This window comes from Salmo trutta, unplaced genomic scaffold, assembly GCF_901001165.1.
Source record: "Salmo trutta unplaced genomic scaffold, fSalTru1.1, whole genome shotgun sequence".
NCBI classification, from domain to species: Eukaryota; Metazoa; Chordata; class Actinopteri; order Salmoniformes; family Salmonidae; genus Salmo; species Salmo trutta.
This window is the reverse complement of record NW_021822696.1, coordinates 92,501-104,738: the sequence shown is the minus strand read 5'-3', so window position 1 is coordinate 104,738 and position 12,238 is coordinate 92,501. Positions and strand designations below refer to the sequence as shown.

Here is a 12,238-nt window from a genome sequence, read left to right as displayed (position 1 = left end):
TGTGTAGGAGGAAACTCCATTTTGTGACTGGTTTATTGCCATGTAATTACTGTGTTATACAATGTTGTTACTAGTGACTTAGTGTAACTGCAGGAAACCCATTAAAACCTGTTCTGACCTGATCCCTTGATGACTTGATGCCCAGGGCCCAGTTTTTCAAAAGTGATATGTATTTGTCTTATCGGATAGGACTGAATAGATAGAAATAGAATGTCTGAATCCTTGACTTGAATGGAGACTCTGGTTCTATTCATTATATTTCTATGTATTTAGTCTGACAGGAGAAACTCCTAACTGTTGAAAAACTAGTCTCAGAGGGTGGTTGGATTTGGATGTCACTCAATACGTGGATATCTTTTAATGTTGCTGCTACACACTGTTCATAAAGCCATGTGTGTGTTCAGACCACCTTGATACACATGTTAACTGGTGTAGTGGGTCTTGTCCAGAGACTGACTGGTTACGTCCAACAATGCCACCCTATTCCCTATATAGTGCACTACTATAGACCAGAGCCCTATTCCCTATATAGTACACTACTATAGACCAGAGCCCTAGTCCCTATATAGTGCACTACTTTAGACCAGAGCCCTATGTAGTGAACTAATTTAGACCAGAGACCTATTCTCTATATAGGGCAATACTTTAGACCAGAGCCCTATTCCCTATGTAGTGAACTAATTTAGACTAGAGCCCTATTCCCTATATAGTGCACTACTATAGACCAGAGCCCTGTTCCCTATATAGTACACTACTATAGACCAGAGCCCTATTCCCTATATAGTGCACTACTATAGACCAGAGCCCTATTCCCTATATAGTGTACTACTATAGACCAGGGCCCTATTCCCTATATAGTGCACTACTATAGACCAGAGACCTATTCCCTATATAGTGTACTACTATAGACCAGAGCCCTATTCCCTATATAGTGCACTACTATAGACCAGGGCCCTATTCCCTATATAGTGCACTACTTTAGACCAGAGCCCTATTCCCTATATAGTGGCACTACTATAGACCAGAGCCCTATTCCCTATATAGTGCACTACTATAGACCAGGGCCCTATTCCCTATATAGTGCACTACTTTAGACCAGAGCCCTATTCCCTATATAGTGCACTACTATCGACCAGAGCCCTATTCCCTATATAGTGCACTACTATAGACCAGAGCCCTATTCCCTATATAGTGCACTACTATAGACCAGAGCCCTATTCCCTATATAGTACACTACTATAGACCAGAGCCCTATTCCCTATATAGTATACTACTATAGACCAGAGCCCTATTCCCTATATAGTACACTACTATAGACCAGAGCCCTATTCCCTATATAGTACACTACTATAGACCAGAGCCCTATTCCCTATATAGTACACTACTATAGACCAGGGCCCTATTCCCTATATAGTACACTACTATAGACCAGAGCCCTAGTCCCTATATAGTGCACTACTATAGACCAGAGCCCTATTCCCTATATAGTGCACTACTATAGACCAGAGCACTATTCCCTATATAGTGCACTACTATAGACCAGAGCCCTATTCCCTATATAGTGCACTACTATAGACCAGAGCCCTATTCCCTATATAGTACACTACTTTAGACCAGAGCCCTATTCCCTATATAGTACACTACTTTAGACCAGAGCCCTATTCCCTATATAGTACACTACTTTAGACCAGAGCCCTATTCCCTATATAGTACACTACTATAGACCAGAGCCCTATTCCCTATATACTACACTACTTTAGACCAGAGCCCTATTCCCTATATAGTGCACTACTATAGACCAGAGCCCTATTCCCTATATAGTGCACTACTTTAGACCAGAGCCCTATTCCCTATATAGTGCACTACTATAGACCAGAGCCCTATTCCCTATATAGTGCACTACTTTAGACCAGAGCCCTATTCCCTATATAGTGCATTACTTTTCTATAAATGGAACAGGGTGGCATTTGGGAAGAACACACTGATATTACTGGGCTTCTCTCTCTGTATCTCTGTATCTCTGTCTGTTCTCTCTCTCTCTCTCTCTCTCTCTCTCTCTCTCTCTCTCTCAGAACCATAATCTTGTGTAATTTGTTCAGCTGCTTGATTATTATGTCCACGATAATACATTTAACATAACCCCAATGATAGGTTTCAGTCCGTGAATGTAGGACTTGTAAGATGTGTTGTTTCTGACTATGTCCCCCCCATGGTGTGCACTCAGCATGGTGTGTCGTAGGGTCAAAGGAGAGCTGAGGAGATGCAGCCCTTGTACACTGAACAAAAATATAAACGCAACATGTAAGGTGTTGGTTCCATGAGCTGAAATAAAATATCCCAGAAATGTTCCATACGCACAAAAAGCTAATTTCTCTCCAATGTTAGACTCAAATGTGTTTACATCCCTGTTAGTGAGCAGTTCTCCTTTACCGAGATAACACATCCACCTGACAGGTGTGGCATATCAAGAAGCTGATTAAACAGAATGATCATTACACAGGTGCACCTTGTGCTGGGGGCAATGAAAGGCCACTCTTAAATGTTCAGTTTTGTTACACAACACAATGCCACAAATGTCTCAAGTTTTGAGGGAGCGTGTAATTGGCATGTTGACTTTTGGAATGTCCACCAGAGCTGTTGCCAGAGAATTTAATGTGTATTTCTCTACCATAAGCCACCTCCAATGTCGTTTTAAAGAATTTGGCAGTACGTCCAACCGGCCTCGCAATGCACAACCACGTGTATGGTGTTGTGTGTGCGAGCGGTTTGCTGATGTCAACCTTGTGAACAGAGTTCACCAAGGTGGTGGTTGGGTTATGGTATGTGTAGGCATAAGCTACGGACAATGAAAACAATAGCATTTTATCAATGCCAATTTAAATGCACAGAGATTACGTGACAAAATCCTGAGGCCCATTGTCATGCCATTCATCCTCCTCCATCACCTCATGTTTCAGCATGGTAATGCACGGCCCCATGTCACTAGGATCTGGAAGCTGAAAATGTCCCAGTTCTTCCATGGCCTGCATACTCACCAGACATGACACCCGTTGAGCATGTTTGGGATGCTCTGGATCAGACGTGTACGACAGCGTGTTCCAGTTCCCGCCAATATCCAGTAATTTCACACAGCCGTTGAAGAGGAGTGGGACAACATTCCAACAGGCCACAATCAACAGCCTGATCAACTCTATGTGAAGGAGATGTGTTGCGCTGCATGAGGCAAATGGTGGCTGACTGACTGGTTTTCTCATCCACACCCCTACCTTTTTTTTTAAAGGTTTCTGTGACCAACAGATGCATATCTTTATTCCTAGTCATGAAATTGATAGATTAGGTCCTAATTAATTTATTTCAATTGACTGATTTCCTTACATGAACTGAAACTCAGTAAAATCTTTGAAATTGTTGCATGTTGCGTTTATATTTTTGTTCAGTATAATTGTAATAGTTGACTTGCCTACAGATTAAACCTGCAGTTTGGTTTAGACCAGAGATTCAGATAAAATGAAGAGATACCTACTGTACGTCTCCACCCTGACAATTGAAACTGTTGTCCATAGGGCGGGAAAGACAGCCTGTCACTCACCCACCTCTCTTTGGATTGGTGGATACATCTAGTTTATTTGAATATTTTGTTGAATATTCGATGAGGGTTGTTGACGTCACCTGTCTGTATTACGTGGAGAGTGAGACGCGTCGTGAATAGGACCGTCAAGAACCGGGATAAAGTGATATAAAGTGTTTGTTTTTTTTCTCAAAGTTGCCGGGATGTCACGTGTTCTGCTTATATCAGCACGCTCGGAACAACATAAACATTACAAATCTTTTATTCAATCAAATAAGCCTCACGTAGCAAATAAGCCATTACACTTTTTTGTTGACCAAAGTCGACACTCAAATGTATTATTTTACGCCTGCCACGTTAGGTTACTCAAATCAAATTCAATTTCAAGCTGCTTTATTGGCATGAAAAACATTGCGTCAATATTGCCAAAGCAACAATGTATACAATATAAATTGTTTATAAAATAATGCAGAATAATAATATCAAATGGTAATAAATAATACAAATAAAACAAATAAAAATAATAAAATGGTAACAATTAATAGTAGAAAAATAATAAATAATATGGACGAAAAAAGGCTAGACATGGAAAATGAAACTATAACTAACTCACCATTACTACAACTAGCATCATCATTACTACTACAGTACTATACCACCACTACCACAACCACCATTAATTACACTGATATCATTACCATCACCCCTACTACCCGTACCACTACTATTTGGAATAATAACCACAACCATAATAATAATTAAGTTAATTATTCAGTGTCTCTCAGGCTATGGCAGGCAAATACATATTTGGCTGCAATAGGAGCCATTGCTCCTTCACCCATGAGTATTTGTTGTTTTTCCTCTGGATTTAATAAGATCAAATGTGGAATAAATGTAGTCATTTCTGTGAATAATGAATCTCTTGGTGAGGAATATTTCTCCCAGTAAAGGAGAAAGTGCATCTCTGTCTCTACCTGCCCTGTCGTGCAGTGACCACATACACGCTTCTCTTTGGGTAGCCATGTCTTGTTATGTCTGCCTGTTTCTATTGCCATTTGGTGGTCACTCAGCCTGTACTTGGTAAGGATCTGTCTCTGCCAGGTGGTCACTCAGCCTGTACTTGGTAAGGATCTGTCTCTGCCAGGTGGTCACTCAGCCTGTACTTGGTAAGGATCTGTCTCTGCCAGGTGGTCACTCAGCCTGTACTTGGTGAGGATCTGTCTCTGCCAGGTGGTCACTCAGCCTGTACTTGGTGAGGATCTGTCTCTGCCAGGTGGTCACTCAGCCTGTACTTGGTGAGGATCTGTCTCTGCCAGGTGGTCACTCAGCCTGTACTTGGTAAGGATCTGTCTTTGCCAGGTGGTCACTCAGCCTGTACTTGGTAAGGATCTGTCTCTGCCAGGTGGTCACTCAGCCTGTACTTGGTAAGGATCTGTCTCTGCCAGGTGGTCACTCAGCCTGTACTTGGTAAGGATCTGTCTCTGCCAGGTGGTCACTCAGCCTGTACTTGGTAAGGATCTGTCTCTGCCAGGTGGTCACTCAGCCTGTACTTGGTAAGGATCTGTCTCTGCCAGGTAGTCACTCAGCCTGTACTTGGTAAGGATCTGTCTCTGCCAGGTGGTCACTCAGCCTGTACTTGGTAAGGATCTGTCTCTGCCAGGTGGTCACTCAGCCTGTACTTGGTAAGGATCTGTCTCTGCCAGGTGGTCACTCAGCCTGTACTTGGTAAGGATCTGTCTCTGCCAGGTGGTCACTCAGCCTGTACTTGGTAAGGATCTGTCTCTGCCAGGTGGTCACTCAGCCTGTACTTGGTAAGGATCTGTCTCTGCCAGGTGGTCACTCAGCCTGTACTTGGTAAGGATCTGTCTCTGCCAGGTGGTCACTCAGCCTGTACTTGGTAAGGATCTGTCTCTGCCAGGTGGTCACTCAGCCTGTACTTGGTAAGGATCTGTCTCTGCCAGGTGGTCACTCAGCCTGTACTTGGTAAGGATCTGTCTCTGCCAGGTGGTCACTCAGCCTGTACTTGGTAAGGATCTGTCTCTGCATCTTATCTCTGACAGAGTAGAGATAATCAATTCAATTTCAATTTAAGGGGTTTTATTGGCATGGTAAACATGTTTGCATTGCCAAAGCAAGTGAAATAGATAATAAACAAAAGTGAAATAAACAATAAAAAATGAACAGTAAACATTACACTCACAAAAGTTCAAAAATAATAAATACATTTCAAATGTCATATTATGTATATATACAGTGTTGTAACGATGTGCAAATAGTTAAAGTACAAAAGGGAAAATAAATAAACATAAATATGGGTTGTATTTACATTGGTGTTTGTTCTTCACTGGTTTTTCTTTTCCTGCGGCTCCGTTGGTCTCCATACAGATACTCCTCGTCTGGCGGACGAAAATACACCACCTGCTGGAGGAGACACATTTACCCCTCTTGTTTCTCCTTTTCCCTCTCTGGTCGAGCTGAGGTTTGAACTGCTGGAGGAGACACATTTACCCCTCTTGTTTCTCCTGTTTCCTCTCTGGTCGAGCTGAGGTTTGAACTGCTGGAGGAGACACATTTACCCCTCTTGTTTCTCCTGTTTCCTCTCTGGTCGAGCTGAGGTTTGAACTGCTGGAGGAGACACATTTACCCCTCTTGTTTCTCCTTTTTCCTCTCTGGTCGAGCTGAGGTTTGAACTGCTGGAGGAGACACATTTACCCCTCTTGTTTCTCCTGTTTCCTCTCTGGTCGAGCTGAGGTTTGAACTGCTGGAGGAGACACATTTACCCCTCTTGTTTCTCCTGTTTCCTCTCTGGTCGAGCTGAGGTTTGAACTGCTGGAGGAGACACATTTACCCCTCTTGTTTCTCCTGTTTCCTCTCTGGTCGAGCTGAGGTTTGAACTGCTGGAGGAGACACATTTACCTCTCTTGTTTCTCCTGTTTCCTCTCTGGTCGAGCTGAGGTTTGAACTGCTGGAGGAGACACATTTACCCCTCTTGTTTCTCCTTTTCCCTCTCTGGTCGAGCTGAGGTTTGAACTGCTGGAGGAGACACATTTACCCCTCTTGTTTCTCCTTTTCCCTCTCTGGTCGAGCTGAGGTTTGAACTGCTGGAGGAGACACATTTACCCCTCTTGTTTCTCCTTTTCCCTCTCTGGTCGAGCTGAGGTTTGAACTGCTGGAGGAGACACATTTACCCCTCTTGTTTCTCCTTTTTCCTCTCTGGTCGAGCTGAGGTTTGAACTGCTGGAGGAGACACATTTACCCCTCTTGTTTCTCCTGTTTCCTCTCTGGTCGAGCTGAGGTTTGAACTGCTGGAGGAGACACATTTACCCCTCTTGTTTCTCCTGTTTCCTCTCTGGTCGAGCTGAGGTTTGAACTGCTGGAGGAGACACATTTACCCCTCTTGTTTCTCCTGTTTCCTCTCTGGTCGAGCTGAGGTTTGAACTGCTGGAGGAGACACATTTACCCCTCTTGTTTCTCCTGTTTCCTCTCTGGTCGAGCTGAGGTTTGAACTGCTGGAGGAGACACATTTACCCCTCTTGTTTCTCCTTTTTCCTCTCTGGTCGAGCTGAGGTTTGAAGTACTGGAGGAGACACATTTACCCCTCTTGTTTCTCCTTTTCCCTCTCTGGTCGAGCTGAGGTTTGAACTGCTGGAGGAGACACATTTACCCCTCTTGTTTCTCCTTTTTCCTCTCTGGTCGAGTTGAGGTTTGAACTGCTGGAGGAGACACATTTACCCCTCTTGTTTCTCCTTTTTCCTCTCTGGTCGAGCTGAGGTTTGAACTGCTGGAGGAGACACATTTACCCCTCTTGTTTCTCCTTTTCCCTCTCTGGTCGAGCTGAGGTTTGAACTGCTGGAGGAGACACATTTACCCCTCTTGTTTCTCCTTTTTCCTCTCTGGTCGAGCTGAGGTTTGAACTGCTGGAGGAGACACATTTACCCCTCTTGTTTCTCCTTTTCCCTCTCTGGTCGAGCTGAGGTTTGAACTGCTGGAGGAGACACATTTACCCCTCTTGTTTCTCCTTTTCCCTCTCTGGTCGAGCTGAGGTTTGAACTGCTGGAGGAGACACATTTACCCCTCTTGTTTCTCCTTTTCCCTCTCTGGTCGAGCTGAGGTTTGAACTGCTGGAGGAGACACATTTACCCCTCTTGTTTCTCCTTTTTCCTCTCTGGTCGGTTTGAAGTACTGGAGGTAAAATCTCAGCTACAGTTTGGTTTGCATGTCTGTGTATGGTGGGAGACCTACACAGGTTGGTGCTATACAGTTGTTTTGTGGTAAATGTTTTTGGTATTTTTTGGGTGCTTTTTATTTGGCAGGTGCACTTGATGCAGTTGTAATTGGACCAGCTACTAATCAGTCAGCAAAATCATATGCGCTCACTGAAACAAATGAAATACTCGTTATTGACATATTAAAACAATGGTCACTGACACAGAAAGGAGGAAAGTGGTACCCTAATTTCCCCGTGTACCCCCAAAGCATCACATCCCAGTGCTTTACCAGCCAGCTACACTTCTTGAATCTGTCTCCCCCTCCTGTCTCCTCTCCTCGATTCTTTTCCACTCAGTTACTCGCAGTTTAAAATGGCGGCGTTGAGTAACGCCGAGTCCCCACCGCCCGTCTTCAACGGTGACACGATGGACCGAGACCCGGAGCGGGAGCGGGGACTGGAGGAGCTGGGAGCCTGCCTGGACCCAGCCTGTTCGGTGGGGATCCCAGAATGTCCGCAGGACGAGGAGGTATGGACCGGGGAGACGGGGGTGAAGCTGGGCATGGTGAGACGGGGGTACCGAGTGGAGGTAGCTGGATGAGGATCTTTAGGAAACACCGGCTGTAATATGGATCGTGGGGATGCATTGCAGGGGGCGAAATGATGCACTAAAATGGAAATGATTTCCATCACTAACGTGTCCTTCGTCCTCTTTGCATTTGCCGTTATTCCTTAAGGTGCATTTTGCGTTAGACTACATTGATCAAGTTATATATCCGCTGACGCCAATGTTTATTTCAGGCCTGCCTATATTTCATTTGCTTTTCGAGTTTTTTCTTCTTCTTCTCTCCAGCAGGTCTCTTTCTCTCTTTCTCTCTCTCTTTCTGTCTCTCTCTCTCTCTCTCTCTCTCTGCGGCGGCTGCTGCATCCAGCTCTCTGTTCGCTAGCTGGCACCGGCTGGCTTCACCGATCTACCGCGTACGGGTTGATAATGCCTCGTTTTATATCCATATAGCTAACTGACAAACTTATTTCTATTTCTGAACAATTCATCAGGGATTTACGGTTTCCGTCTATTCGATGCAGAGAATCCCCTTCGTGGGCTGTCTGTCGACGGGAGCTGATATGTCGGTGCAAAGATCGGCTTTGTTTTGGTTGATAAAATGTACATTATTTTACAATATAAATCATTGATATGGAGGTTCATGCAGAATTATTAGCGCACGATTTGTAATAGTCACGCTAGGTAGGCCTCTTCCATCATCATGGCTCAAATGATATGCTCCTAGCTAACGTTACATTTATGTAAAGTTAAACCATATTTTAACAGCTATTTTCTAAAATATTTTTGCTTTCAATGCAAGAAGGCCTGTATCGAAGACATGAAATTAAAATAAAGAACATCATGCAACAGTCAAAATGTATTTTGTGAGTGACATATCAGGCTTATCCAATTGACCATAAGATAAAAATGATGCCAAAATTACAATTGCATCATATTGTATCTATTAGTCAAATAGAAAAAGCTGTAAGTTGTGCAAAGAGCCAAACCAAAATCCTCAATCAATTCTCTGTCAGCTTTACTTTGGGACCTTGACTAACCTGCTGTTGATACTAGTGGTTTCTCTGGTTACAGTAGAACTCATAAACCAATTCACCTGGGATCCAGGTAATTAGATCAATTAGTAGACCTAATTAGTCAGATTTTTTGTTTTGTTTTAAAGGTATACTCAGGTAGCTAAACTTTCTCCTTCCCAAAAGTGCTTGGCGGATGTTATTGTATGCCTTCACAATAAATACAATATCTTTATTGTCTGTTGAAATTTTGTCCGCGCGGGATATCTGTAAATGTTCAGGATATCTTCCGATATTGTCCCCCATTCAGCAGTCAACAGAATTCAAATAGAATGCACATAGAATCAAGTAGAATGCACATAGAATCAAATAGAATGCACATAGAATCAAACAGAATTCAAATAGAATGCACATAGAATCAAATAGAATGCACATAGAATCAAACTGAATTCAAATGGAATCAAATAGAATGCACAGAATCAAATAGAATGCACATAGAATCAAACTAAATTCAAATGGAATCAAATAGAATGCACATAGAATCAAACAGAATTCAAATAGAATCAAACAGAATTCATATAGAATTCAAATAGAACAGTTAGACAGCCTCCAGAATTTTGGCTACTAGTAAGTATTTTTGAAACCTCCAGCTTTGGGCTGGATGTGTCAATGTGTAGTTCATACATGCATAATCTATGCGCAAGAATTACTGTCTTACCTCAATTAGACACGGAATCCCGAGTTTGAAAGCGACAGTATTTCTGGAATCTGTGCTGCGCCATTTTTCCCTCCCCCACTACCCCTCCTCCCACGTGGGCTAGCCCCCTTAGCAATTTGATTTCTAGCCAATGAGCTTCAGCCCCTCGCCATTTGAGTGACAACGAATCAAGATGCAGAGGGGAGAGAGTAATGACGTGGTGCACATATCTGTTCCGATGTGACGTAGTACGCAATATTCTCCACAACCACTATTGGCTAGTGAGCGCTACTTTCAGAACTACTGGTTAAAAAGTACCGGAGAATCTCTTTAATGGTCATAGAATCAGAGAATGTCATTGAATTTGAATTCTATTGCCCCAAAACAGTAAAACATTGTCCAGACTGAGGCCAAACGGCATTAAGAGTCCAGAGGCCGCACATGATGTGCACATTTGGAGTTATTTTCATGAAACGGTACTCTGTGGCCTCACGTTTCTATCCACGGTTTTTATGCGAGTAGTCATACCGTATTAAAAGTGGGAGTTTCTCACATTCTTCTCTGCAGATCCTCTCAAGCTCTGTCAGGTTGGATGGGGAGCATCGCTGCACAGATATTTTCAGGTCTCTCCAGAGATGTTTGATTGGGTTCAAGTCCGGACTCTGACTGGGCCACTCAAGGACATTTTAGAGACTTGTCCCGAAGCCACTCCTGCGTTGTCTTGTCTGTGTGCTTAGGGTCGTTGTCCTGTTGGAAGGTGAACCTTTGCTCCAGTCTGAGTGTCCTGAGCGCTCTGGAGCAGGTTTTCATCAAGGATCTCTCTGTACTTTGCTCCGTTCATTTTTCCCTCGATCCTGACTAGTCTCCCAGTCCCTGCCACTGAAAAACATCCCCACATTATGATGCTGCCACCACCATGCTTCACCGTAGGGATGGTGGTGGCAGGTTTCCTCCAGACGTGATGCTTGGCATTCAGGCTTCCATGCATTTAACCAGTGATGGGGAAGGTTGGTGTGACTGGTTATTTTAGGATCCATGGCCCACGGTAGAGACACTGGTTTATGAAGCATTTTCTTACATTGAACACGTATACTAACTGAAGCCCCTAAAGAGGAATTGGTTTGTTATGGTGGTATACTGTCTATACAAAGACAAGCATTGCATGCATATGCATTTTGTCTGGTGGTTGTTGTGTGAAAGACATGGCTGAGGGTGGAGAGGAGACTGACCCCCTGCCCTCCCAGGGTGGAGAGGAGACCCCCTGCCCTCCCAGGGTGGAGAGGAGACCCCCTGCCCTCCCAGGGTGGAGAGGAGACCCCCTGCCCTCCCAGGGTGGAGAGGAGACCCCCTGCTCTCCCAGGGTGGAGAGGAGACTGACCCCCCCCCTTATTCTCCCAGGGTGGAGAGGAGACTCACCCCCCCCTGCTCTCCCAGGGTGGAGAGGAGACTGACCCCCCCCTGCTCTCCCAGGGTGGAGAGGAGACTGACCCCCCCCCCCCTTATTCTCCCAGGGTGGAGAGGAGACTGACCCCCCCCCCCCCTTATTCTCCCAGGGTGGAGAGGAGACTCACCCCCCCCCCCTGCTCTCCCAGGGTGGAGAGGAGACTGACCCCCCCCCCTGCTCTCCCAGGGTGGAGAGGAGACTGACCCCCCCCCCCCCCTGCTCTCCCAGAGTGGAGAGGAGACTGACCCTGTCCATGACCCCACTCTTTTGACAGTCATTTGTGATTTAATTTACACTCAGTTGTGTAATGATTTGTATTTTAATGTTGACGGTCGGTTGTGAAGTTGGGGACGCAGAGACAAGTAAGAACAACAATTAGCTTAGTCTTCCACTACTAGTGTCTGATGGTTGCTTCCAAAACGGCACCCTAGTCCTTTTATTTTTAGCCTAGTGCTCCACTTTTGACCACGACCCATAGTGCACTACTTTAGACCAGAACCCTATGTAGGGAATGGGGCTCTGGTCTAAAGTAGTGTACTATATAGGGAATAGGGCTCTGGTCTATAGTAGTGCACTATATAGGGAATAGGGCTCTGGTCTAAAGTAGTGTACTATATAGGGAATTGGGCTCTAGTCTAAAGTAGTGTACTATATAGGGAATAGGGCTCTGGTCTATAGTAGTGCACTATATAGGGAATAGGGCTCTGGTCTATAGTAGTGTACTATATAGGGAATAGGGCTCTGGTC

The 12,238-nt window shown here is 44.5% G+C and overlaps 1 protein-coding gene across 3 annotated transcripts in view; it reads left to right on the top strand.

The window, feature by feature from the left end:
* Positions 1–7,154: 7,154 nt before the first annotated feature.
* LOC115183708 (serine/threonine-protein kinase B-raf) overlaps positions 7,155–12,238 on the top strand; it is a 66,412-nt gene continuing 61,328 nt past the window's right edge. The window contains exons 1-2 of one of the 3 annotated variants that reach the window (XM_029744778.1): positions 7,155–7,756; positions 8,133–8,304. In XM_029744778.1, coding sequence (XP_029600638.1) covers positions 8,149–8,304 — 156 coding nt within the window. In that variant the 5' untranslated portion in view covers positions 7,155–7,756; positions 8,133–8,148. Of the gene's footprint in view, positions 7,757–7,983; positions 8,305–12,238 lie in introns of those variants that run through there. The other 2 variants (XM_029744777.1, XM_029744779.1) reach the window with 2 other exon arrangements.